The sequence below is a fragment of the Callospermophilus lateralis genome, chromosome 2, assembly GCF_048772815.1.
Source record: "Callospermophilus lateralis isolate mCalLat2 chromosome 2, mCalLat2.hap1, whole genome shotgun sequence".
NCBI lineage: Eukaryota > Metazoa > Chordata > Mammalia > Rodentia > Sciuridae > Callospermophilus > Callospermophilus lateralis.
Genome location: NC_135306.1, coordinates 149070645 through 149098515, shown reverse-complemented (window position 1 = coordinate 149098515; position 27871 = coordinate 149070645). Strand labels below are relative to the sequence as shown.

The window sequence follows — 27871 nt, the reverse complement described above, 5'->3', positions numbered from 1 at the left end:
CGCAGAAGCAGACAAGATGGCGGCGGCGGCGGCACAGGGCGGGAGAAGTGGTGGTGGCGGAGGCAGTAGTGGGGCTGGTGGTGGCCCTAGCTGCGGGACAGGCAGCAGCCGCAGCGGCTTGTTAGATAAGGTAAGGAGTCGGTTCCTGGGGACAGTTCAAATCCTGGGGAGGCTTGGGGAGCGGCGAGACCACCTTCCCATCCCCGCCCCCTTATTTTTGCGGCCTCTTGAGGAAAACCCTCGTGTAGCCCACAGACACCGGCTTGTAGCCCGCACATTCCCCACTTCAAGCCCGAACTTTCACCTCTTCAGGGCTTCTTTGTCAGAAATGTCCCTGGTCCTTAATGCTGGCCACCACAGCTTTTCATAATTTGATTACTCCCACACATCAACGTGGCCATAACTTTTCCCTTGTGCTGGTGTCCACCGTACAAAGTGCCCTTCACTGACGGGGAAAACTGAAGCCCAAAGAAATTAAGGAATCTACTCGACGTTGGTAAACCCAAACTCCTCACTACATCACCCTCGTGTGCTGCTGCAGATTCCAAACGCTCTTCTGTCTTTTTGCTGAAGTTTCTGGGCATTTTTATCACGCTAATAATGAAAACATTTAAGTGTTGACTTAACCTGCTGGGCTGAAAGGAAACCTTAAGATTTTTCCCTTCATGTCTTCTTTACCCTCTGCCCACTTTTCTCTGCCTGGTTGCAAGCGAGTGCACTACTGTAGACTACTGCTTGCCTCTTTCCTTCTGTGCCCGACCAGTTTTTTTTTTTTTTTTTTAATTGTTGTTTATTTTTTTTAATCGCACACTCACCAACAAGGGTTTAAGGGAAAGGGGGGGGGGCAGGTAGAACTGTTCCTGGGTTGTCTTTTCTTAGTCTTTGTACAGTATGCAGGAAGAAATAGTTCCAGGGAAGCAAGAGTCCTAGTATTGGTTCTGCGTTTAGCTCCGTGACCTTGATACACGCTTGCTCTTCCTACGTTTATTCATCTGCAAAATGAGGGATTTAACCTAACGTCTCTTTCATCTAGTAAACAAGATTTTTAACTTTCATTGGGAACAACAACTGTCAGATTTTCCTGTGCCTAATATATAGTATGTGCTTAAGGAATGAATACATGATGGTGTGGAGAGGCTCAGATCCAGATCTTTTTGTCTTTTTGAGTATCCAGGTTTGAATTACATGGTTCTAACACTTAACCCTTAAAGACAGGAATGCATTCTGGAGACCTGCACAGTAAATTTTTCCAAGACATGTGAGAGCATTGGGAATTGATGGACAGTTTGATATACAAATTCTGAGTACCTCACAGCTGGTGATTGTCCCCCAGCCCCCCCAGCCTTCCTCTACCTTCCAGTTGTATCATCAAATATTAAGCATGGGCCTTCTGCTGAGGCAGAGATTACTGAATAAGGTGTCCCTTTGTGTGTGCTGGGATTTTGTTCCAGGAGCCCCTGTGGATTTTGATAACTGGAGGATACTCAAGTCCCTTAGGTAAAATGGTGTGGTATTTATATATGAGCTGCACATCTCTAATATGCTTTAAATTACCTGTAGATTACTTATAGTATATAATGTAAGTGGTATGTAAATAGTTGCTATGCTGTATTTTTTAGGAAATAATGACAAGAAAAGAAGTATACCTGTTTAGGACAGATTTTTTTTTTTTTTTTTTTTTTTTAAGAATGTTTTTAGGGACTGGGGATGTGGCTCAAGCGGTAGCGTGCTCACCTGGCATGCGTGCGGCCCGGGTTCTATCCTCAGCACCACATACAAACAAAGATGTTGTGTCCGCCAAAAACTGAAAAATAAATATTAAAAATATTTTTTAAAAAAAATGTTTTTGTTTCATGGTTGGTTAATCTGTGAATATAGAGTCTGGATTTGGAGGGCCAGCTGGGTACTACATGGCATCATTATGTTATTGGAAGGACCTGGATTGAAGTATATCTGCTCCTTGGAAATAATATGAAGACTGGCAAGCCAGTTAATCTCACTAAGTTTCTTTTCTCCATCAGAAATATTAGGTCTCTGGCATCTACATTACAGATTGTTTTGGGAGAATCAAATGTGACAATATACATTAATAATCTCTGATTTCTGTAGTGTCCAGTACAGATGTGTGATGGTAGAGGAATAAATACATCAACAATCCTATTTCTGTGGTGCACTCCTGTTATCCCAGTGGGTTGGGAGGTTGAGACAGGAGGATTGCAAGTTCAAAGCCAACCTTAGCAACTTAGGCCCTAAGCAACTTTGAAAGACCCTCTCTCAAAATAAATAAAAAGGGATGAGGATATGGCTCAAGCGCTTATGGATTCAATCCCTGATATCAAAAAAAAAGAGAGAGAATCCTATTACAGAATACTGAATAACTGAATGTAAGAGATGAGGTAGTCAAAATGTTAAATATATTTAAGAAGTATATGGTGTATTTAAATGTATACTTTCTTTTGGTACTGATGATTGAACTCTGGGATACTTGACCACTGAGCCACATCCCCAGCCCTATTTTGTATTTTATTTAGAGACCATCTCATTGAGTTGCTTAGCATCTTGCTTTTGCTCAGGCTGGTTTTGAACTCACTATCCTCCCATCTCGGCCTCCTGAGCTGCTGGATTACAGCCATGCACCGCTGCATCCAGCCTCAAATGTATACCTTTTGCAGAAATTTAAGTGAGAGAGAATAATCTTTAGATCTAATTGATAAGGGTGAGGGCTCTAGAGGAAGGCCTCTTAGGTCTGAGAGTGGAGATCAGACCTTAATTTGAGGGAGAGAGGAAAAGCATATCAGCTAAGAAAGTCTCCTTGAGTGAAGATGATCAGAATGTGAGGGTCCCTTAGGTTTCTCAGGTAGTAAGTTAACTGGAAGGTTCTCCAAGGGGATTATAGTGACAAGTAAAATCAGATTGGGGTAGGCATGGTTTGCTTGAAGTTGGAGTAGAAGTTGTTGATGGTCTTTGAGACTGTATAAAGTGATTTAAAAGGAAGTTATTCACATTGTTTGGAGAGGTAGAAATTAGAAGTTTTCTAACAAAGGACCTATGCCATACTAGTGATTTCATGGAAAGAAAGGAAGTTTGAATTCTTGTGTAGCATGCTAAAAGCCACATAGCCTTAGATAAGGAAATTCAAGTTCAGTAATATATAACTTATCACAATAAGTATTGTGGATGTACATAGTCTTGTAAAGATTAAATTATATAATATCAATAAGTGTTTTTTATAAAGGGCTACATAAAAAGTGATGAGAAGTAAAAGTGATGAGAACCCCAACTTGAGTAGTAGAAATAGATAAAAAGGCCTCACACAGGAGCACTTGAAAGTTTTAACCAAGAAGTGAGGGACAGAAGAGAGAGAGTACTCAGGAACTGTTTAAGTGCTTTTTCTTGGAAAATTTCATTTCAGCCTTACATTGAATTCTAAATTTTGCTGACTTTTACTGCACATGGGAATTAAGCTGTCACCTAGTATGTCATACTGTATTGTATTTCTTCACTCATTTTGTTTTCATTCAGTTTCCTTTGAAGGATTCTCTATAGTGCTCAAGACAGTAACTACTTATAACATTGATTTTAGCAGAGAAAAAAACTATGTAAGTGTTCAGAAACAGCTTAGAGGATGGTGTATTTAATTGTATGAAAACTGAGGGTACTGTGGGAGAGAGCATGAGAAAATTGTTTTCAGTGGAGCAGGATTGGAATGAATAGAGAAGTTTTTGGTTTGTGGGAACAAGAGGCTGGTACCTTTAATAGTCCTTTATTTTAATGTATCTTGATTTTGTGGGGGAGGGTTTTAATTTCTGCAGCTGTAGTTTCATTTGCCATAAAGAATTGTCATAAAGTGAGGCACATGCTTCTAGTTTTCTCTTAAACAGATGTGAATTTCTGCTCCTCTGAAACTGTTTTTTAAGAACACAACAATTCTTGTTTCCTGATTTTAAAATAAGTATGCAAATCTAGTCTTCCAGTGCCCTTTACATAATGACTTGACTTAGTTCATTGTACAAAGTTGCTTCACCCAAAATACATCAAGGCATTTTGTTCTGAGTGGCAGCTGTAAATAAAAGCTGCTTGCATAATTTGTTTTGGCTATTAATGTTGATTTGTTAAACTATGCTTTCCTGAAGCTGTATCCAGGCTTTTTTAACCTCATACTTAGAGTCTGCCTTTGGCTGAGCTGTCAGCCTGATTTTCTATCTTAGTTGAGAGCTTAAGTTCTGGAGCTAAAGTTGTCTGTTTAGCTTTGAATTCTGGCTCTGCCACCTACCAGATTTGCTTCTTGGGCAAGTTAATAAATCTCTCTGTATCTCAGTTGCCTCATCTGTAAAGTGGGGATAATAATAATATTTGCCTTAAAAGTTAGTATTTGGCACACAGTAAGCACTCAAGAAAAAAGTACACGTGTACAAATATATATAATTCCCACTTATAGTTGGTTCTTCTGGGTTTCAGCTTCCTTAGATAAATAAACATCACAGTGTGAGGTCTGGTTACATGAAATTCCCTTAGGTATTAGTTAGGAATAACAGATTTCTGGACCTCTTCTCACATGAATTAGACCCTGTTGAGTCAAGCCCTGGACATTGCATTTTTCACACATATGTTGTATTTATTTTACATTTTAACAGTGTCCTTCACTTTGAGAAATACTGGTCAGATTCTGGGTATATTTTGAATGTACGGCCAAAAATATATAACGATGGTAAGAGTGTATAATACAAGGCAAAGAATCAAGGATAACATGTTTTTGTTCCATAAACTGGATGAGTAGAGATGTCTTTTATTGAAATGAGGAAGACTGGGAGAAAAACACTTTTGAGGGATAAGCAGAAATTAAGAATTTGATTCTCCCTGGTACAGTGACACACACCTGCAATCCCAGCTTTTCAGGAGGCTGAGACAGGAGGATTGTAAGTTTGAGGCCAGTCTGGACAACTTACTGAGACCCTGTCTCAAAAGAAAACACTTTAAAAGTCTGGGGATATAACTCAATGGTAGAGTGCTTGCCTAGCGTGTCTGAGGCCCCAAGTTCCATCCCCAGTACCAGCAAAATAAAAGAATTGGACTCTGGCTATTTAAGTCTGATGTTTTAGACATTTAAGTGGAGAGGGCAAATGATGTCCAGTTTGGAAATGTGGAAGTTATCCACTTGTACATGGTACTTAAGCCCTAATACTTGGGATCACCTTCGGATGAGTATAGGCAGAGAAAAGGACCTAAGATGAGCTTAGGAGCTTGCCAATATTTATAGATCAGGAAGAAGACAAAAATCAAACAAAGAAGACAGACCTCAGTGAGAGAGAAAGGCAAGTCGTGTCCTAGAAGCTAAAGTTCACCTTTTTTTGTTTTATGTTTTAGTATACTCAACAAGATTATGCAACCATTACACTATCTAATTTCAGAATATTTTTATTTATTTATTTATTTGTTTGTTTATTTATTTTTTTGCGGTACTGAGGATTGAACCCAGGGGAGCTCTATCATTGAGCTATATTCCCCAAATTCCTTAAACCCCCCACCCCTGCCTTTTTATTTTTAATTTGAGATAAGATCTTGCTAAGTTGCCAAGGCAGGCCTCAAACTTGGGGGCCTACTGCCTCAGTCTCTTGAGTAGCTGAGATTATAGGTGTGTGCCACTAACTATAGCTCTCAGAATATTTTTATAATCCCCCCCAAAGAAACCCTATACTCTAGCAAGCATATCTTGTTCCTTCCTTCAGCCTCAGGCAGCCACAGATCTGACTTTTTTTTTTTTTTTAAGTTGTCAATGGACCTTTATTTATTTATTTATATGTGGTGCTGAGAATCGAACCCAGTGCCTCACACTTGCTAGGCAAGAGCTCTACCACTGAACCATAACCCCAGCTCCAGTTCTGATTTTTTATTAAGTGATGCTGGGTATTGAACACATGGCCTTACACATGCTAGGTAAGCACTTTGCCACTAAGTTCTACCTCCCAGCCCCTACAGAACTTTTTTGTTTGTTTATTTTCAGGGATTTGTCTATTCTGGGCATTTCATATAAATGGAATTATAAAATATTTGGCCTTTTGTGGCTATCTTCTTTCATTTAGCATGTTTTCAGGATTCATGCATATTGTATCATATATTATTATTTCATTCTTTTTTTATGGCTAAATTATAATGCATTATGCCATATTTTGTTTACCCATTTATGAACTGACTTTTAAAAAATACCTTTGTTTTATTTATTTTTGTGTGGTACTGAGGCTTGAACCTAGTGCCTCACTGTGCTAGGCAAGCGCTATACCACTAAGCTACAACCCCAGCCCCTTATCAACTGACTTTTGAGTTGTTTCTACCTTCTGGCTATTTTGATTACTGTGCTGTAGACATTTGTGTGGCTATACGTTTTCTATTCTCTTGATAATAAACCTGTGAGTAAAATTACTGAGTCTAAAGATAACTGTGTTGAAAGCAGCTGTCAAAGTGTTTTCCCCTGTTTTGGCTCAACCGTTTTACATTCCCAGTAGGAATGGTTGGGTTTTTTCCCCCTACTAGGAATGTTTGAAGGAATTTATAATACAGCTACATTTTTCTGAACAGATTACATATCGTTCTTGGAACAAATGATCTGCCCCCTCTATAGAATAAGGACTCATCTCACACCCTTACTGCATTTGTTTCACTTTGAGTCATTTTTAGTCTTAGACCTCACATATACTGGAATCAGTGGTGAGATGTTTAAACCATGGATTCAGTAACTGGAGCTGGCTCTCAAAGAACTGTAGTAGTATAGGCTTGTTAAGTTACGGTCAGGCTGGTGTAGAAGCAGCCTGGTCATTGCTAATATAGTTTGTGGCAGAGCAGAGAAATGAAAAAAATCTGAGTCAGTTTCTCTGGACTTACCACTAATGTGCATGTTCATAATTTAATTGCCACATGGTAATTTTAACTTCCAGCTAATTATAATCATAAATGCAACCACTAATAAGCACTAGTAAGCCAGTGATTTCCTTTGCTGTATTATTTTTTGGCCATTTTTTATTTTAAAAAAAAAGATTGAAATTGAAGATTTGGTGTGTTGCTCAGAGCTATAATCGCTTTGTTGGGTTATCATGACATTTTCTGAATTGGGATCTAAAATAGGTGACTGCACATCCTCAAGATAGACATTTTCTTCCCAAATTTAACATTTTTTTTCTTTTTAAAATTTTTTTCTTAGTTGTAGACGGATACAATATCTTTATTTTTATTTATTTTTATGTGGTGCTGAGGATTGAACCCAGGGCCTCATATGTGCGAGGCAAGTCCTTGCCAACAACTTACTACTACTGATCTTTTCTTGTTAAATGTGGGCATGTGAAGGGGGTAGGGATTCATATATATTTATAGCTCAAAATAGTAATCTCGGCTTCTGAGACTACTTTTAGTTGGTTTTCATTATCTCCTTATGAGATCAAAAGGAAGAAAAATATAAGTTAAAGCATCTCAAGTTCCATATATAGAAAGGGATAGTTATCCTTTTTCTCTCTATGTTCCTTTTCCTGGAAAATGACACATGACTCAGACAAGTCATCCAAGCCCTAATTCTTAATAGGTGGTCATCTGTTTCTCTTTCACGTTCCTTATAACTGTTCTGTCACTAAGCTTTGCCAATTCTACATTGTAAGTATTCCCTTTTTGTCTCCCTGCTGCTATTTGTTGAGCATTCAGGTTTTGTACTTAAATCAGGCACCATCTGATGTGTTTGTCTGTGTTGGTTACTCCTCTGAAGACCATCTGCCAGGTTACCACTTAAATGACTTTTTAAAAAAACAAGTTTGTCATTTCCCTGCTTAAAATACTGTCCATTGCCTGCTTCAGAATAAAGTTCAAATTGTTCAGCCTTGTAAATAATACTGTGTAGAAGAATACGGTCTCTCTCTCATATGCGCCATTTCCTACTACTTTTCCCTCTTGTAGTTTATATCTATTTCTGAAATGGGTAGACCAAAGAAGGGAAGAGGAAAAGTTTATTTCTCTTAGAGCCGTGCACATTTCTTTAAATCAGAGTGGGGTCCTTTCATTGACCACTCATTCTTGCCCCCATTCTTTACCTCTCCTTTGTGAATTGAGGAATTCTTTGAGTTTTACTACTGATGGTCAAGCAAAGAAAATTTATGAAACAGTCCACTGAGGTCCCTGATATCACTACAGAACTTCTGTTTTCACTGTTATTAAAATAAGAATAGAAAGTGTAAATGCTGTTATGTTAAATTCAAGACAATTTGCTGGGCATGCTCTAATGACCAAGATTTTGTCTGTCTCCCCCACCCCCAACTCTTTTAAAGCCAAAAGGTGCATGGGGAATAGGAGAAAGCAGTAATCCCCAAATCAGTTAATTCAGAAAATGACTTTCTGCATTATTTATGTATCCTTTATGCCTGGGTTGCATTTAACATTCTTCTCAAGCACTTCAAAAATGAAATTCTTTTGTGGGGTTGGGGGTACTGGGGATTGACCTTAGGGTCACTCGACCACCGAGCCACACCATGTGCATATGTCACCTTGATACAAATAATGACTAAGCACTATTTGTGTGTGTGTGTGTGTTTTAGAAACAGGGTCTCACTGAGTTGCTTAGCGCCTCGCTGTTGCTGAGGCTGGCTTTGATCTCAGTCCTCTTGCCTCAGCCTCCTGTGCTACTGGGATTACAGGTGTGTGCCACTGTGCAAAAAATAAATAAATAAGGGCTGGGGATGTGGCTCAAGCGGTAGCGCGCTCGCCTGGCATGCGTGCGGCCCGGGTTCAATCCTCAACACCACATACAAACAAAGATGTTGTGTCCGCCGAAAACTAAAAAATAAATATTAAAAATTCTCTCTCTCTCTCTCCCCCCCTCTCTCACTCTCTCTTTGAAAAAAAAAATAAATAAATAACTTTTTTTAAAAAAACATGACTATTTCTCTTTATTTACCAGATTTGACAATAATTAGTTGTTTTACAACTATCTTTCAAAGGGATTATTTTATTAGGATAAATGCAACTCAGTGTTAATACATAGATGGTAGATTTTAATGTATTCTAGTCATTGTCCTATCAAATGTTAGAATGTTTTATCTTTTTTAAAATTTGTTCTGATTAGTTGTATATGATATATGAGAATGCATTTTGACACATTGTACACAATGGAGCACAACTTATCATTCCTCTGGCTATACATGGTGCAGAGTCACACCAGCAGTGTAATCATATTTTTATATATATATATATATATATATATATATATATATATATATATATATAGGCATGTATGTAGGGTAATAATGTCTGTCTCATTCTACTGTCCTTCCCATCCCCACAGCCCCACCTTCCCCTTACTCCCCTCTGCACAATCCAGAGTTTCTTCATTCCTCCCTACCACCCTTACCCCCCAAAGGATCAGCATCTGCTTTTCAGAGAAAACATCCAGCCTTTGTTTTTTTTGGGATTTGCTTATTTCACTTAAAGTGATAATCTGTATTCCATCCATTTACCTGCAAATGCCATCATTTCATTCTTCTTTAAGGCTGAGTAATAATCCATTGTGTATATAAACCGATTCTCTTTACCCATTCATCTGTTGAGGGACATCTAGGTTGGTTCCATAATTTAGCTATTGTGAATTGAGCGTGGCTGTGTCACTGTAGTATGCTGATTTTAAGTCCTTTGAGTATATGTGGAGAAGTGAGATAGCTGGGTCAAATGTAATGGTTCCATTCCAAGTTTGCTGCAGAATCTCCATACTGCTTTCCATAATGGTTGCACCAACTTGCAGTCCCACCAGCAATGTATGAGTGTACCTTTTTTCCCACATCCTTGCCAACACTAATTATGCTTGTATTCTTGATAATTGCCATTCTAACTGGAGTGAGATGAAATCTTAGAGTAGTTTTGATTTATGTGCAGTTTTTTTAAAGAGAAATAATTTTTTATTTTTCAAGTGTAGAGGGTAGAAGAGACATTTTCAGATGCATACTTTATTTCCATTATGCATTTTTAAGGAAATCACTGGATTTGTGCTTCACCAAATCAAGGGAATAGTGAACCAAGGAAAGAGTAAGATATAATAAGAAAAGGCAATCCAGTCCAAGAGAGATAAAGGAAAACCCCAGTGTCATAGTAAAGGGAGAGTCCAGGATGATAGTTATGCAGCAGGTTGAAGAGCAGCACCATTTAGATTGAAGCAAGTCTGAAGTCTCCAAGAATTTGCTCCAAGAAGAGGAAATTCATATAGTGCTGAATCTGTTTGCATATATTGTGGGGTTATTTTAAACAGTTGGCATAGAATTAAAGAATAAATTGTTGATAAATATATTGTATGGTAAAAACAAAAAACTACTAAAAATAAAACAAAAAGCTATGCAGGAAATAAAAAGTAAATCTAGTAATCTATATGACTTATTTGTTAATAGCATTTATGGTAGTAAACTCTGAGTTCATGATCTGACAAAAATTAAGGTGTTATATAAGACCAAATCCATATTGATCTATGACTGTATCAAAAAGATGGTGGGAAGGGGCAGGAAGAATAACTGTAGCAAGGGGCTAAATTTCATTTTCGTAGTGAGAAATCAGTAGATATAATGCCAAAAAACTGAAAAATTTAGTAGCAATATCCCACCCACATCTGGCACTGGCAGTTGGATCCGAGTTCCTCCATGTGGAGAAAAAGAAAGTGACGAAAAGACCATAAGACAGGGAAGTAACTTTGAAAAGCAAGGGTGGGACGGCTCTATGTCATAGGGGTCCAGCTTCCACAATGGAAAAAGAGAGTGGGAGCCCAAGTTTGGTTTATTTATACAAAGGAACTTCAAAGGTGTTCTACAGAATGTTCTTTGCCAAATAAGGCAGGAGGTGGGCTGTCCCATTGGTAGAGCAAGGGCAGAGATCTCACGCCTTGGGCATTCTATATGTGGGAATGCCAGGGATTGTCCCCAAGGGGAGACCTAAGTCCCCCATGGCTCCGTACCCAATAAAAGACCACTCAAGTAGCTTCACAGGTATGTTTTGAAAGGATATTAGAGGTAAAACCCCAAATGTCAACTATAGGAGATGAGAATAGTTGTCTGTCTTTGGAAAGTAGGAAATGACTACAGACTTATGGCAAAGCAGAGATTGCTAGTTGTTGGTTTTTTGTTTGGTTTGATTTGTTTTTGCGTGCCTCCCGCAAGAACTAACTTGAACTAAGTTTAAAAACTAAGAACTCTTAGTCCTTAAACCATGTGCATATATCATATCACCTTGGTAAAAATAATGGCTAAGTAAATACATTTGATCATTGGTTATGCCCAGTATGCATGTATCTTATTATATACTGGAGGTAATGAGGGAAGAGGAATTGTGTATGAAGCACAACATCCAATTTGTCTTTTAGGTGACACAGGACAGTACTGTCTCCATCAGAGGTTCACAAGACTACCCTGATTGGTGATTTGCTAGAAGCACTAATAGGACTCAGTACATACTGCTACTCAGGAAAGATTAATACAGCAAAAGGATACAAAGCAAAATCAGCAAAGGAAGAAAAGCTGCACAAATGAAATGCAGAGGAAAGCAAGCACAGGATTGAGAGTCCTCTGCTGTTGGAGTCCCATAGGACATGCTTACTTCCTCTAGCAGCGAGATGGCAACAGTACCTGTGAAGTAGTGTCAGCACCGAAAGTTTATTAGGGATTCTGTCTGGGTTTCTTTTATTAGGGCTTATTAAGTAGGCAACTCTCAGCCTGGTGTTTGCCAAATTCCCAGAAGGAAAAGTGTTCGGCATAGTTGAATTGTTTATATAAATAGTTTATGTACAATATTCTTACTTGGGGAATGTTTTATATTACTGTAGAGACTGTTATCAGATGCCATTCCAAGACCAACTTTGAAAACAGACCTTTCTAAGGGTGGCAGGCTCATTCTTATGCTCTTTTCTGCATACTGTCCTCCACTAATTTATCCTCTGATGTCATATGTGAGTGTTTTCCTTTTTTAAATATTTTTTAGTTGTCAGTCGACTTTTATTTTGTTTGTTTATATGTGGTGCTGAGAATTGAACCCAGTGCCTCACTCACACTAGGCAAGCACTATACCTCTGAGCCACAATCCCAACTTGAGTTTTTCCCTTTTTATTGCAGTTTTAACTTAGTGTGAAGGAAGACAAGAGTGAGGAAAAAAGATTCTAAAATAACTCTGAATAGCAGCAGAGAGATCAGGGAGAATACCATATATTTTAGTCTTAAGAGTAGTTTTGAGAATGATGGAAAATAACAATCAGAAAAATAAGCATCTTGTGTCAGTCACTGCCCTCTTTATTTACTTTGAAATGGACTAAGTTTTTCAGGCATACAAAATGGATGGTGCTACAATCTCTTAAGAAATCAAATTATAATCTTTCTTTAACATGCCATTTACTGGAAATATTACTGTTTTGCTTGTTTCCAGGTACCAGACAGTGGAATTAGTGCTGAAGCTATTTCAGCACATGCTGAAATGGCTGCTCTTCTTCCTTCCTTTGTTCCTTCCTTCCTTCCTTTGTTCCTTCCTTCCTGGCACTGGGGTATTAGACCAAAGTGTGGTCTACCACTGAGCTACATCCCCAACCCTTTTAAATTTTATAAATTTTGAGACAGAATCTTACTAAGTTGCTGAGGCGGCCTCTGAACTTGGCATTCTCCTGCCTCAGCCTCCCAAGTAGCTGGGATTACAGCTGTGTCCTGCAGCACTCCTGCTTCTGTATGTTATCCCTGAACATTGTTAAGAAATTATCCTATGAATTGTAGAGGCAAGTTTCTCTTCTGGGATGTACTGCAGGCAATGATATTGTCTTTTAATTGACACAGGACAGGGTCTGTTGGTCTCTTTGAGAATATGATTTTTCTTTTAATTTTCAAAAATTTTTTGGTTGTAGTCAGACATAATACCTTTATTTTATTTATTTATTTATTTATATGTCATGCTGAGGATTGAACCCAGCGCCTCACGTGTACTAGGTGAGCACTCTACTGCTGAGCCACAACCCCAGCCCTACTTAAAACTTTTAAATGATTTTATTTCATAAATTTTATTTTGAATTTTTATTGTGAATTTGCAAGGTCTTTTGCTTGTGGTTATCAAAATGAGGTTTACTTGACTGAGTGCATGTGATCTAGCTATGTAGCTAGAAAACCCTATAATTCATGATTCAATTGGCATTTTTAGAATTTGATACTGTGTATGATTTGTAGGTTGGCAGGTTGTAAGAATCAGTATTGCAGCATGCTATCATGAGTAATGTTCTGAAAGAAAAATTTTGTTTTTATAAGGCACCAAAGGGAAAATTTTTGATTTACTTAATCACTTTTAAGCATGACTGTTCTAGTTCATGGGTTTTTTTCCCTCAACAAGTTTTATAGAACAGTTCTTTTTGTGTACTGCTGTATAGAATCACAGTCCAATTTTAAAAAGTTGATGAGATATAAATGTTTTCTGTTCTTCAGTAAACTAATCCATTCTGAAGCCAAATCAATTTCAAATTTTTATGAAATACAATATTTGTTCACTCTATCTAAAGTAAGAGTTGCTAATAAAAAATGGAAAAAAAAGAATAAATGTTGGCTAATGTGATCTATCCAAGATTTCTCATTATTTATAAACACTCTGTTTCACCTAAGCTGCATTCACTTAATCAGTTGAATTTTGAAATTTTTTTTTTTAACCATATAATACATTCACATGTTTTTAAAAGTTTTAGTGGCTCACTCTTCACCCATTTCCCTCTCTCTACCCATGTAGGATATCTGGATGTACCATAGTTTAATCAGCCCCCTTTAATCAGTCCCCTTTAGATAAGTACTTGAGTTACTTCTAGCTTTTTTTTCTACTATGAAAAAATATATAATATTTACATTATATATATGAAAAATATATAATATATGTAATACTTATATATAAACATTATATATTTATATAATATAAAATATATTATTTATATTATATATAAATAATATATAAAGCTATATATTATAATGTTGTAGTGAGTAGCTTTATATATTATTTCATATGTGTGTAGTTATAGAAAAATTTCCAGAAGTGGATGTTGAGTCCAGGTAGCTAAATTCACTTGTAGATCTTATAATATTTTGAACATCTGCTCACAACATTTGAGAAATCAGTTATCTCTGAATAGCAAGCAGTATGTGGGAAACTTTTCTAAACCTCTGTTTATAACGAAATTAAAGCAGGTTTCGTCCAAAGTCACATAACTAATTGATGTTGGGACTGGGTCAGGGACTTGGTTTGTGATTGAAAATTTAGTGCTCTAACAGATTATACTAGATTACTGTATATGCTGTAAAATTAAAATTAAGACATCCTATTAAAATGTAAAAGTTGTTAGTGGACAACTAATGGTGTTTTTTGTTTATTTTTTACTTGTTTTTGTCTATATTTTGTCATGGTGTTGGGAATTGAACCCAGGGCTTTGTACATGCTAGGCAAGTACTACCACTCCTGACAAACAAGTATTTATTAACGGAAACCCTGCCCATTCTGTTTAGTGTATAAATTCCTGCATGTATTTTCTGAGTTTTGTGGTTACAGAATGAAAGGATGAACAAATGGAATTCTTTTCTTTACTCACATTTGTGTGAAATGAGGATGGAGAATATGAGTACACGCTCACAGAGACTAGCCTGTGTAAGTGTTCTGGTTCTGGGCTTGTACAAGATTTTGACTTCTCTGCTTAGAGACTGTTAACATCACATGAGTGTCAGAAGTACTGACTGATTCTAGTGGCCTAGTCTCCTCTTCTTCAACCTCTTTTTTTTTTTTTTTTTTTTTTTTTTTTTGTATTTTAGCTCTCCATCATCAAAAGGCAAAGAATAAATGTTATGTATACTTGAGGATACTCTTAAGAAAGCAGCCTGTTTTATTTTAATTGAGATGTCGGGTTTCTTGATGAACAATTTTTCTCTTTGTTTTACAGTGGAAAATTGATGATAAGCCTGTAAAAATTGACAAATGGGATGGATCAGCTGTGAAAAACTCTTTGGATGATTCTGCCAAAAAGGTACTTTCTTGAGGGTCCATGAGCATGTATACAGATGACAGCCCATTTCCTGAAGATCTTTTTACTCTGTTAACTTGAAGTATCCTTAATTTTCAATGTTAGAAAATAAGGCATACAGCAGTTTCCAGAACTCTTACAGAATAATTGGGGATGGGGGTGTATGTTAAAATGTAAATGTTGGGACTGGGGCTGGGGCTGTGTCTCAGTGGTAGAGCACTTGCCTGGCATGTGTGAGGCACTGGGTTTGATTTTCAGTACCACATATAAATAAATAAATGTATGTAATATCCATCAACAACTAAAAAAATTTTTAAAAATGTAAATGTTGGCTAGCTCAGAAAAGTTGGTAATTTATTGTTTTTGAGATTAATGCCCTTAGAGCACAAAAGATTGAGAAAAGATTGGTCATTTATGTATGGTTAGTCATTTCTCCATTTGAAAAGGGAAAAGAAAAGTTTTAACTATATCCTATGGGGAAAGTTGAGGATTTAAAAAAATATATATTGTAGGGAGTTAATGGACTTTTTTCCTAGGATCCTTTATAAATGACTTAAGTTGTCTTTGTTTAGAATGGTAAAATACCTGTTGGAGAGAACTTTTTGTTAATTCATATAATTTTTAACAACTTTTTCATAGAAATCAAGAATAAAAGCACATAGCATGAAGAAAACATTCCTGGTAGCTTGATTCCTTTTCTTCTCACTAGGTACTTCTGGAAAAGTACAAGTATGTGGAGAATTTTGGGCTGATTGACGGTCGCCTCACCATCTGTACCATCTCCTGTTTTTTTGCCATAGTGGCTTTGATTTGGGATTATATGCACCCCTTTCCAGAGTCCAAGCCAGTTTTAGCCCTGTGCGTTATATCATATCCTTTACTTATCAGGTTTGTTTTCTACTAACAGTCTTTACATATGGCTTTATAACAGTCTTTACATATTACAGAGAGATATTTCTCTCTGTTCCCCATAAAAACTTTCCTTCTTGGTACCTGCTTATGTTAGAATTTAAAATAATAAGCTGTGGGCATTTAAATTTGTTTAGCGTCTTTGATATTTTAGGTTTAATATGTTGTTTTATCTGTCAATTATTTTAGTTATTAATGTAGAAATTCTTATAATTGTAATATGAGCACTTAATAGCAGTACATACAGGAATAATGAGACCCAGTTTGTCTCACTTCTAGCCCAAAACTTTCCCCATTAGACTAGGCTGCTTTAAGCCACTTACACAGAATATTAGACAAACATCAGAGTTTGAAGAGTCAGAAGTCAGGTTTCCTTGAAGTTGAGGGGCTGGACTGGGAGCTACTGACTATGGTTTAAGTTTGACTTGTGTTACAGTAGAGTTAAGAACCTGGGGGGAACTGCAGAATATAATTTGAAATCTTATGTGTGTGAAATCTTGTGATAATAAGAAATTAAATTTTTGATACTGAATTTATCTCATTTATGGTTAATATTCAGAATTATGAAAATTAAATGAGAGATTTTATAATTGACTTGGAATGGAATACAGATAGTTGCTAACTTAAATAGTCCAATCTAAGATTTTCCTTTTTTTCTTAATTAGTTGTAGATGGACACAATACCTTTATTTTATTTATTTATTTTTATGTAGTGCTGAGGATTGAAACCAGTGCCTCGCATATGCTAGGCAAGAGCTCTACCACTGAGCTACAACCCCAGCCTGCAATCTAAGATTTTCTGACTTTTCAAGTTATAGCTGAAACAAACAGCAAAAAAGAAAGGATTTTTTTTTTTAAGGTTTCAGTAGAGTATTCAGTAAATTACCCAAGATACTCATCATTTTATTACAAAATGGGCTTTGTGTTTGATGATTTTGCCTAGCTGCGGGCTAACGTAAGTGTTCTGAGCAAGTTTAAGGTAGACTAGGCTGAGCTAGGATGTTTGGTAGGTTAGGGATATTAGATGCATTTTTGACCTAACAATGTTTCCATAATTCCATCATCAGTTGAGGAGCATTTCCCCTCTCCTTTTTAATAGTAAGTTTAGAATTATGGTTGTGACCTTACCTACCCAGCTTGATTATTTCTCAGAGGTTGAAAACAAAGAAATTGTATTGTGCTGTTACTACTACTACAAAAGTTATATTCATGAAATTTTTTTTTTTTAATATGGTCCCCTCACCCAAACCATCTGTGTATTTGTTCTATACTTTATTTTTTAACTTAAGAAAAGTATAGTGGACATCTTTCCACGTTAGTACATGCATCTCTATATATCTTTTTTTTAAAAATTTATTTGTATTGGGTAAGTGAATCCATGGGCGCTTAACCATTGACCACAAACCTTTTTTTGTATTTTATTTAGAGACAGAGTCTCACTGAGTTCCTTAAGGGCTCGCTAAGTTGCAAGGCTGACTTTGAACTCGTAATCCTTCTGCCTCAGTCTCCTGATCCTCTGGGATTATAGGCATGTGCCACCACTCCTATCTTTACATGATTTTTAATAGTCACTGTATGTCTGCTGTGTGCTATCATTGTACTAGTTCAAACAAATTATTAAACACGGTTGCCATTACCTGAAATATTTTAAAAGGTTCTACCCCCACAGGTAGTTAGCAAGCCATGTATTATAAGCAGGCCTTGATCAAAAATGGTATTATTATAATTGGTGTCAAATGATAGTCCTCCAAATTGGCACTATGTGATCCCTGACCCCTTTTAGTAACCAGATCAATCATCTCGATATGAATTTTGTTTTTTATTATTGCTGTCTTTTTTTTTTAAATTTGTTTTAATTAGTTACATATGACAGTATGATGATCTCGATATGAGTTTTTGACTATTAAGGCAGTTCAAAAGAATTATAACAGAGGCTCTGTAGACAGTTCCTAAGGAAACTCCAAAGAGGTTTGAACAGTGACAGAAGTATTACAAATATATGGTCTTCAAGGAGAGTTGCTTTGATGCTACTTTGGTTATATTTGTTTAAAACAAAGCAAGATCAAGTTAGTTTTGTATATAATAGTAGTAACTACTATTATAAATATCTTCTGTTTGCTAGACACAATATATATGTATATATTTATGTATAAACCTCATGACAGTTCGAAAAAGTCACTATTATCCCCATTTTAAAAGAGGTGAGAATACTTGGGGAAGAAAAGATAATTTATCACAGTTATGTTCGTTGAAGTCCTTCAAGATTCACATCTTAGGATCACCTCACTCTAGAGTCTATATGCTTTGCACTATACTTTCATGACTCCTGTTTTTGAAATTTTAATTACAATGCACACAAAACTCTTGGGCCAGGTACAGCAAGTACCTGTCAGATATGGTGGGCAATGCTGTTAACTGAATGTAATAGTAATTGTACAGTGTAACTAATTTGAAGTCACTTTTATTCTGGTTACCTTAGAAATTGGTGGAACCTGGTCAAGTCCATTGTGATTATTGTGTTTTTTTAAATACAGAAATAGCACAAATTATAACAAAGTCTTGACAGACTTTGAGATGTTTGGAGGATTTATCAGAGAGTGCCTTGCATCTCTTGGTACATAAACATAGGATGAAAATGAAATCGTTATATTTTAAGTGTTTTTGCAGTAAGGCAAAATCGACCATCTTCTTTAAGATTATCATGAGGGGCTGGCTGGGACTGTAGTAGCTTAGTGGCAGGGTACGTGTAAGGCACACTGGGTTTGATTCTCAGTACCACATAAAAATAAACAAGCAAAATGAAGGCATGCTGTTCATTTACAACTACAAAAAAAAAAAAAAACTAAAAAAACTATCATGAGGGGCTGGGGATGTGGCTCAAGTGGTAGCGCGCTCGCCTGGCATGCGTGCGGCCCGGGTTCGATCCTCAGCACCACATACAAACAAAGATGTTGTGTCCGCTGAGAACTAAAAAATAAATATTAAAAATTCTCTCTCTCTCTCACTCTCTCTTTAAAAAAAAAAAAAAAAAAAAAAAAACTATCATGAAAGTTTTTGCTTGTCAGTTTGTGTTACTTCTCTTTTGTTTGTGTATTTTCCCCTTAACTTTATTTGAACCTATTTTGTGATGATGGGGATTCTGACCATTTATACCTCATATAAGGAGAAGAGCATCTTCCTTGTGGCTCACAGGAAAGATCCTACTGGGATGGATCCTGATGATATTTGGCAACTGTCCTCCAGTCTCAAAAGGTAATGACTGTCCTTATAAATTCTTAAATCCTGGTGTTATATTTGCCCCATGGTGTCATCATTATTAACAACAAATATTGTATGTGTGTTCTATGCAGATCATGCATAGTGCTGGTGATGTAAAATGAAGAAAGGGATGTGAATGATCTAAAAGGTTTTTCCTAACATTGCAGTTCTGAGATTGGGTTATCACAGAAATCTCTGAGGATAAACTGTCTAAGAAAGTACTTTAGTGAAAGGATAAAGAATTTTATCCTTTGTGACAAGTTAACAAATGACAAAGGTATGAGATCAGTTATCTTTGGAAAAACCTGTTTAGTTTTTGTGCCCTCTATGATCCTGATGGCACTCTAAATGCTGTCAAGAATCTCTGGAACATTGCTCTGTATGACTTTATAAAATACAGTCCAGAGTCCATGTAAGTACCCAGAATGGAGTCCATGTGCCAGCTCAGTCTGTTTCTCAATGTATGACTTTTGATAAATCATATAAACGATGTGCCTTTAGTGAAGTCAAAAAGGACTCTTTAGAGTTGTTGGGAAGATATGATAGCAGTTATAATAATAGCAAATGTCTATTATACCAGTCACCATAATAGCAAATGTCTATTAAACATTTATTGTTTTTCAGGTATTGTGCTAAATAGACTTTAGAACATATGTTTATAGATAAGAACACAGGTCCAAAGGTTACATTAATTCTTCTAGCATCATGTAATCCAGAAGTTTTAGAGTAGGCATTCCAGACCAGGTTTGAGTCCAAAAGTCATGCCTTTGTCATTAACTAAAAATACATGGTATACTTCCTAAAAGTAGGTCCTGAAGTTACAATTATTCACATATATGAAGATAACATAGCATCAGCACCAAATAAATGCTCTCTTTCATTGCTGATTTGTGAAGATGTCTATGAAGAAGGGGAGCAGACCTTCATTCTGGTGTTATAGCTGAGTTCTTGCTTATCCTTGGAGCAGGGCTTCTAGCTCTTTTTATACTCAGCTGTTGTGAATCTGAACTTCTTCCTAGGCCACTGAAGAAGATTTGCATAATTTTAGAATCTGGCAACATCTTGATTTCATTATTTTTATTCTGTCATTTTTTTTCAACAACCTTATTGAGATATACTTCACCTCCATACAGTTCACCCAAAGTGTACACTTTATTAGTTTATAGTGTATTTACAGTTATTTGCAGTCATTACCATAGTCGACCCTAGAACATTTTCATTACCTCAAACAAAATCCTGTAACTTTTAGCTATTATCTCCTTTTTCTCCATTTCCCCCCAACCTTAAGCAATATCCAATTACTTACTTACTATGTAAATATTTTCTATGAACATCTAATGTAAATTAAATTTTAGAATGTATAGCCTGTGTGGCCTTTTGTGACTGGTTTCTTTCATTTAGCATAATGTTTTCAAGGTTTAGCCACATTGTAGCATTCTTCAGTACTTCATTCCTTTTTAAAGGTTGAATAATATCCTATTGCAAAGATATATCACGTTTTGTTTACCCGTTCATCAATTAATGGTGACATTTAGGTTATCAGCACCTTTGGGCTATCGTGAATATTCTGCTATAAACATCTGTACAAATTTTTGTGTGGATATGCTTTCATTTCTGTTGGAGAGGAATTACTGAATCATATAGTAACTCTTTAACTATTGGAGGAATTGCCAACCTGTGTAACAAAGTAACTGCACCATTTTACAGTCCCACTAGCACTATATTAAGGTTCTGATTTTTTCTGTACTCCCTTCTCATTTTTGCCAGTTGCCATATTGTTGGTGGAGAACATTCTTCTGTCCTCCCAACTCTTCTTCTAGTAGTTTAATAGTTCCTGGTTCTGACATCTTGTTCCATAACTGCCCTATGGAATGGCAGTGAAAGGTTTCACAGACCACCATTTGCCGTCTTCAAATTTATACAAGCTTTGTGACTTGTGTAAGAATTCTGCAGTTTACTTGCTTTTCAGCACATTTATTAAATACCCTGAACTCCATTATCATGTGCAGTCTTTCAGCATCTGTCCTTCATGATATCTTTTTGTGCCCCTCTCAAAACATGTATTTTTACTCTAGCAATATCATGGAGTTTTTAATATGCTGAGTTCTCCAGTTGACCCTGTGCCTTCAATCAAGATTGTTTTCTCTGGGTTGATTATCTGTCACCTGCCTCCTACTTGTTATCCTCCTAAGGAGTCTTCCCTGACATAGCTTAGTCTGGGTTAGGTACACCTAGGTATTCTTGAGCGTCTTACGCTTATCTCTGTTACCCTGGTCATTTGGAGCTATATGCTTATCTTTGTCTCCTCCTAGGCCCTCCTCCTTCGCAGTGTGAGCCCCTTTACCATTCACTACATACTAGACACTTAAGCCAAGGCAGGGATTGTCTCAACTCTAGGTCCTCAGAGCTAGCTTAGGGCCTGGCACAGTTTAGATGTATAGAAAGCTTTATTGTGTGAATGACTGAAATGTACTTGAACTTGGCTGCAGCCTTGACCTCCTAACCTGCAGCCAAGTCATTGTCAGCCACCCACAAATCCCCTATGCCTAGTTTCCTCTCTGAACATTCCCTTCTCTTTTTGGCCCTAAATGAAACCTGACCATAACCTCTGAAGACATTTCTCCTGCACGCTACAAGTGGTGACTGATGTTTCATAGCATTTGTTACCCATGTGCTAGAGAAGGGAGCAGTTTTCCCTTTGCTGCTTCCAATTCATCCTTGGTCCCCCTCCCTAAAACACCAGCTTTAACTGCATGTCCTCACATTTGCCCATCTTATCTTCCTCATTGCAGTTAAATGCAAACTTACTCTTTCTTGATGATAACTTTGTGTCCCTTCCTAAGTCTTGGTGATCTCTGTGTCCAGATAGGTAAATTTTTTTCCAGTACTGTGACCTCTCTGTTTTACTTTTCTCCACTAATTACCTTGTTTTCTACCGTGTTTTAAACACTTATTTCCATGGATATACCCTAGAAATTTCCATAACTAATTACTTCCAATAATTTACATTTTAAATATTCTACTCTTTGACCTGTGCTTCATGGTTTTTGTTTTTTTAAGTTCTTCTACATCTCCATTCTAAAAGAATTTTGGATCATTTTGACTCAAGTTTCTCCAGTCTGTCAGCAAATCCTGTTAACCCTACTGTGTAAATGTATTCAGTCTGTCCATTTGCCATCTCCAATGCTACCATCATTTCCCACTTAGGTTACTATAATAATGGATTTCTGCAGCTGCTTTCCCTGCCATCTTTGGAGCTATATTGTTTATCTTTGTCTCTTCCTAGGCCCTCCTCCTTCGCAGTGTGAGCCCCTTTACCATTCACTACATACTAAATACTTAAGCCTAGGTAGGGATTGTCCCATCTCTAGGTCCTCAGAGGTAGCTTAGGGTCTGGCACAGTTTAGATGTATAGAAAGCTTTATTGTGTGAATGACTGAAATGTACTTGAACTAGTCAAACTGATCCATCTGAAACATCAGATCACCTCAGTCTTCAGCTCAAAACTCTTATGAAGAGAAAAAGCTAACTTTCTAACTGTGGTTTAGAAGTTAATATGTACCCCTAATCAATGGTTGTCATTCTCTCCCACTTCATTCTGTTCATTAAGACCCTTTTCTATTCTTTATTCCAGGTATGTTCTGTCTAAGGGCCTTTGCACTTGTATCTTCCTCTGCACGGGATATCAATTTTCTGATAGTTCATTCTCTTGCCTTCTTTGGGCTCTGCTCAAACATTTGCCTAGTGAAACTTCCTGCCCTGTTATATTTAAAAGAACATCTTTTTTTTTTGGTCCCCTCACACACCCTATAATGAAAATCCCCAAAAGGCAGAGGTTTATATATATATTGTTCATTGCTATATATTTTTAGTATCTAAAACTAGGTAGTGCTCAATAAATGTTTGAGTTAAGGAAAGCTATTTCTAAGATGCATCAGGTTACAACTCATCAGATCATGTCCTGCCATCAAAGGAATGTAACTGCTAATAAAACAGGGCCCAGAAGTCAAAAAATTACTGTGATTCAGTTAACAACAAGTGAATAAAGCTTGAGAAAAATCTTTTGAGGTGATTAAAATAGTTCAAGGGCCTTCACTAGTCATCATCCAAGTTGGGATAATGTCCAACGACTTATTGAAGACTTATGCTTTTGGGAGGCTATGGTCAAACAGTAGGTACCATTCTGACTATGATAGTAATCCTTAAAGTAAGTGGAAGTGTTTCTGTTTTAAGCATGCAGAAATAGGTGTATAAGAAACTTCTTCACCTAAGGATAATACCTACATGATAATCCACTGAATGTGCCCTAATAAGTGGACAGAAGCAGGTGGTGAGGGGGTGTCAGCCTACCAGAAAATTGTATCATTAAATCCTCTTAATGGGTGGAAATAGTAAAGACCTTCCTGGTACCTTAAAGTATAATAGGAATCTCTGGAGTTCATGTAGTAAAGCAGTGGGTATGGAGTCAGTAGAACCTAGAGCTCAATTTTTACAGATTGCAAGGGCTAAGCACCCTAGAATTGGGGAGCCTCCTTGATAGCAAGGGTTTTTTATTCAGAAAAATGTGGTTGCCTACCCAAGTGCCATGCTGATAGTAAGCAGTTAAGACAAAAATCCTTGCCCTCAGGAATCTCCCAGTCTAGTGAAAAACACAAATACACAAACTCATTTCAGTACAGATAATTTTGTTGAAAGCATGGAAGTATCTTTAAAACTGAATATCATAGGCATTTAGTATTTGAATTGAATATTAATTGATGGTGCTGTGGAAGAAGAAGGAGACACGTGTAACCCAGATGAGGGTTTGAGAAGGCTTTCCCAGAATAGTTTTGGACCCAAGTATAAAGTATTTGCATGTTCCCTATATCACCAGTGCCCACCTTGTTCTTTCAAAAATACTTGGTGCTCTATTATTACTGGTTGCATCTGTGCTCTTGTTTGTTTTTCCCTTTCTTTGCAATTTTAAAGCTTTTTATTATACATGTTTTTAAATATATAGAAAAGTCAAAATAACACAATTCCCATGTGCTTATCTCCCAGTTGCGGTAACTGTCTGCATTTTCCAGTCTTGTGACATAAGCACGTAGCATTTTTTTCTCTTACTGAAATATTTTGAAACAAATCCTGGGTATCATAATCAGTCATCCACAAATAACTTTAGGAAAATACTACCATCACACTTAGAAGTATGCATAATATTTTATAATATCTTCTAAAATGTGTTTGTTTTTGATATTCTGTCTTTTGCCCTGATGCTTAGGTTTGATGACAAATATACACTGAAACTGACCTTCATCAGTGGGAGAACAAAGCAGCAGCGGGAAGCCGAATTCACTAAGTCTATCGCCAAGTTTTTTGACCACAGCGGGACACTGGTCATGGATGCATACGAGCCTGAAATATCCAGGCTCCATGACAGTCTTGCCACAGAAAGAAAAATAAAATAGCCAATTCTAAAAGCAGCCCTCTTTCTGCTGGATCATGCTGAATTACTGGATGGGTGGGGGAAGAAACAGAACTTAAAATGGGTAAAGTAAGAAATGTTTAAAATGTCCCTTTTTTTGTCCGGAAATTTTAGTCTCTTCTGGAAAAATAGGATTTTGTAGCACAGATACGAGAAGTTGTAGCTCTTATTTCTAGCTGTAGCTTCCTTGATCTGCTGATTATGTTGTTTTGACTTGCTTTGGAAAAGCATTCTTGCTAAAAGCTGTATAAAACTTTTTTTTTTTTTTTTTTTGTACGTAGTAGTACTTTCTATAGTATAGCTTTGTGCCATGCAGCATTTGAAGACTCAATTTTAAAAAATTGTTAACCTGTTGCTGACTTCATGTTAATTTCTGTTTCAACAACTGTTTCCTGAAGAATTCAGGATACAACTTCTTGTGTATGACAGCTTTCCTCACACACCATTTTTGTGGGTGTGTATATATTTGACTTGGGGAAACTACAAAAAAACCCACAAAATATAGCTTTGAAATTTGTCTAAAAAGACCTGCCTGTTAAACATTTTGTGTTCTTAATCAATTGAAGAAGCCAGTGGCATTTAAAATTTTATATTGTCTGTTTTCCATAGTATATCCCTGTTGATTTGTTTGCGACCTTTATTAATTGCCATTTTCTAAAATTTTTTTCAATAAAAGGAAAGAAGATGTGAAAAAATGAGTCATAGTCTTGATGGAAGGACCAGAGCAGCAAGTGTTATTAGTTTCTCTACTACTGTAGGTTTTTTTCATTTCCAGGCTGTTTAACTATTCATAGAGCCCTGAAAACCCATAACTGAGAAACTCGTAGCTCTCTGGTAAGAATAATAAGAACACTCATTACTTGGTCCCAGGAAGTGTTCCAAGTACCTTACACGTATTAACTCACTAAAGCCCACGGTACTTCTAAGAGGTAGGTACTTTTATTATCTCTGTTTTATAGATGAGGAAGCTGAGACATAAAACTTGAATTATTTGTCACACATCACTTAATAGATCCCATTGTAGCATCAGAGTTTGTGTTTCTACCGCAACAAAAGAGCATCACCAGGGAGTATTGATGCATGTCTATAATCCCAGCTACTTGGGATGCTGAGGCAGGAGGATGGCAAATCTGAGATCAACCTGGGCCATATAGTGAGGTTCTGTCACAAAATAAAAAGGCTCGGTGTTAAGAGCACTTGCCTAGCATGTGTGAGGTCCTGGGTTTGATTCTCCATCACACACACACACAAACAAATTTTTTTGCAGTATTTCTGCAGCCTAGTTCAAGAAGAGTTCAGCCTTGCCTAGATCCTGTGACCTTTAGGAATACTGTTCCTCCAGCTTTAAGGGCAGTTCCAACTACACTTAGTACCACTAAGGAGAGGGTCACCAGTGTTTTTCGTTATTTACAAATTTCAGTTGCTAAGGCGTATTTAGTGTTTGTAATATTTTTGTTTATTTTTTAGAAACCGTACTTTCTGCTTCAGAAAAACCTTGGGAAATAAAAGATGCAAAGTCTGTTTGCGTACACACAAAGTATTTCTTTTGAACTGAGTTCCTTCTCCGGTTAGAGCCCTGTCACCAACTCTACCTTATTTATTTATTTTTTTTAAAGAGAGAGAGAGAAATTTAATATTTATTTTTTAGTTTTCAGCAGACACAACATCTTTGTTTGTATGTGGTGCTGAGGATCGAACCCGGGCTGCACGCATGCCAGACGAGCACGCTACCGCTTGAGCCACATCCCCAGCCAACTCTATCTTATATCCACCCAGACTAACCACATTGTACATCTCGTTGTCTCCTTGATGGAAATCATCTGAGAAAGCTGCATTGTCACTGATTTTATAAAATATATCCTGTCCCCATTATCAATCTTCTCTGCTATTAAATAGAAAACCCAGCTGAAAGAACATTATGTGCAGGTAACTCCTCTGATGTCCATGCTACCTTAAAAATCAACAGAGATTCTTATAAACTTTTTTTAATGCCGTGGATCTTCTTGATATTCTTTTCTATGGTCCACTTATCAGACTGATGTTTTGAATGCTTAAATTTAACATTGCATGTTAATGGGGAATTAGAGAACTGGTTACTGGCTGAATAGTGGGAAATAACTTGAGAGATCGCTCTGATTTGGATCTGAAATGTTCACTGAAGGCTCATGTTTTGAAGGCTTGCTCCCCAACCTGTAGTACTATTATTGGAAGGTGGTGGAACTTTTAGGAGGTGGTGCCTACTGGCAGGAAGTTAGGCTATTTTTTTAGGCTATTACAGAGGCCATTCCTCTGTATTCTTTTGGCAGTAAACTACTTTGTGATTAATTGGAGGGGATACTGGACCCTGCCCCCAACTTGTGAAGAAGTTTGCTCCCTCGGTTCCCTTCCCATGGTTTTCTGCCTTGCCACAGACCTAAAGCAGCAGTGTTAAGTGACCATGAACTAAAACCTCTGAAACTGAGCCAAAATAAATATTTCCTTCTTTAAGTTTGACTTATCAGGTATTTCATCACAACAGCAGAAAACTATCAAAGATAACTGCTCAAAAGATGCCCCTTTTTGTTATTTGTTTTTAACTCCTCTGGTTAGGAGGACTTCCTGATTAATCTGGCAACCAGCCTCATTTCTGCCCCATTTTAACTAGTTACATATATAGAGAGAGAGGAAAAATACAGATGCAGACCTGCACTTACATGAGCATAAGAAGGGAAGAAACTAGGTATGTAAGAAAGAATGGCAACTTTGAGCTGTCTTACAGCCAGCTTCCTACAGTCTATCATGCTAGCCTCAGACCTGTGCAGACACAATAGTAAAGGCCTCAGAATTTTTGGCAGTGGATCTTGGTTGACATGAAGGAGCTTTGGGCCTTACAGGGAGATTTCTCTGAAACAGACTTTTCTGGGAAATCACTGATGAGGAGTGAGTAGTATTTGGTCACCAAATACTGGATTATGTGACCTTGGAGAAAAGGGAACTGGAAAAGGTAATGCATGAGGCCTGAATGTCCCTGAAGATTCTTGCTTTGTATGAAAGCAACATGTGTCACTATTTTCCTAGGCCATTCCTCTGTATTCTGTTGGCGGTAAACTACTTTGTGAGCAGGGTTTTGCACTGTTTACTATAAAAGGGTTGAGTCTACAACATCAGGGTCTGCCCGTAGAGGAATCCATCTAGGCCCATCTGTGGCACTTTTGGGAATGGGAGTCATGGGGAACTGGCAC

General features: G+C 37.1%; 1 protein-coding gene across 1 annotated transcript; it reads left to right on the top strand.

Moving 5' to 3' along the window:
* Positions 1–24726, top strand: Spcs2 (signal peptidase complex subunit 2). The gene is made up of 5 exons (XM_076846643.2): positions 1–130; positions 14939–15022; positions 15729–15889; positions 19046–19180; positions 24447–24726. The coding sequence occupies exons 1-5, from the start codon at positions 17–19 to the stop codon at positions 24631–24633; spliced, it is 681 nt and encodes a 226-aa protein (XP_076702758.1). The 5' UTR covers positions 1–16; the 3' UTR covers positions 24634–24726.
* Positions 24727–27871: the final 3145 nt, after the last annotated feature.

What these genes read in the sequence shown, in the direction of transcription:
- Spcs2 (XM_076846643.2), top strand. Translation starts at nt 17, where the DNA reads ATGGCGGCGGCGGCGGCACAGGGCGGGAGAAGTGGTGGTGGCGGAGGC. An exon ending in TGGATGATTCTGCCAAAAAG is followed by an intron (nt 15,023 to 15,728) that starts GTACTTTCTTGA and finishes TCTTCTCACTAG; the next exon opens with GTACTTCTGGAAAAGTACAA. An exon ending in CTGTCCTCCAGTCTCAAAAG is followed by an intron (nt 19,181 to 24,446) that starts GTAATGACTGTC and finishes CCTGATGCTTAG; the next exon opens with GTTTGATGACAAATATACAC.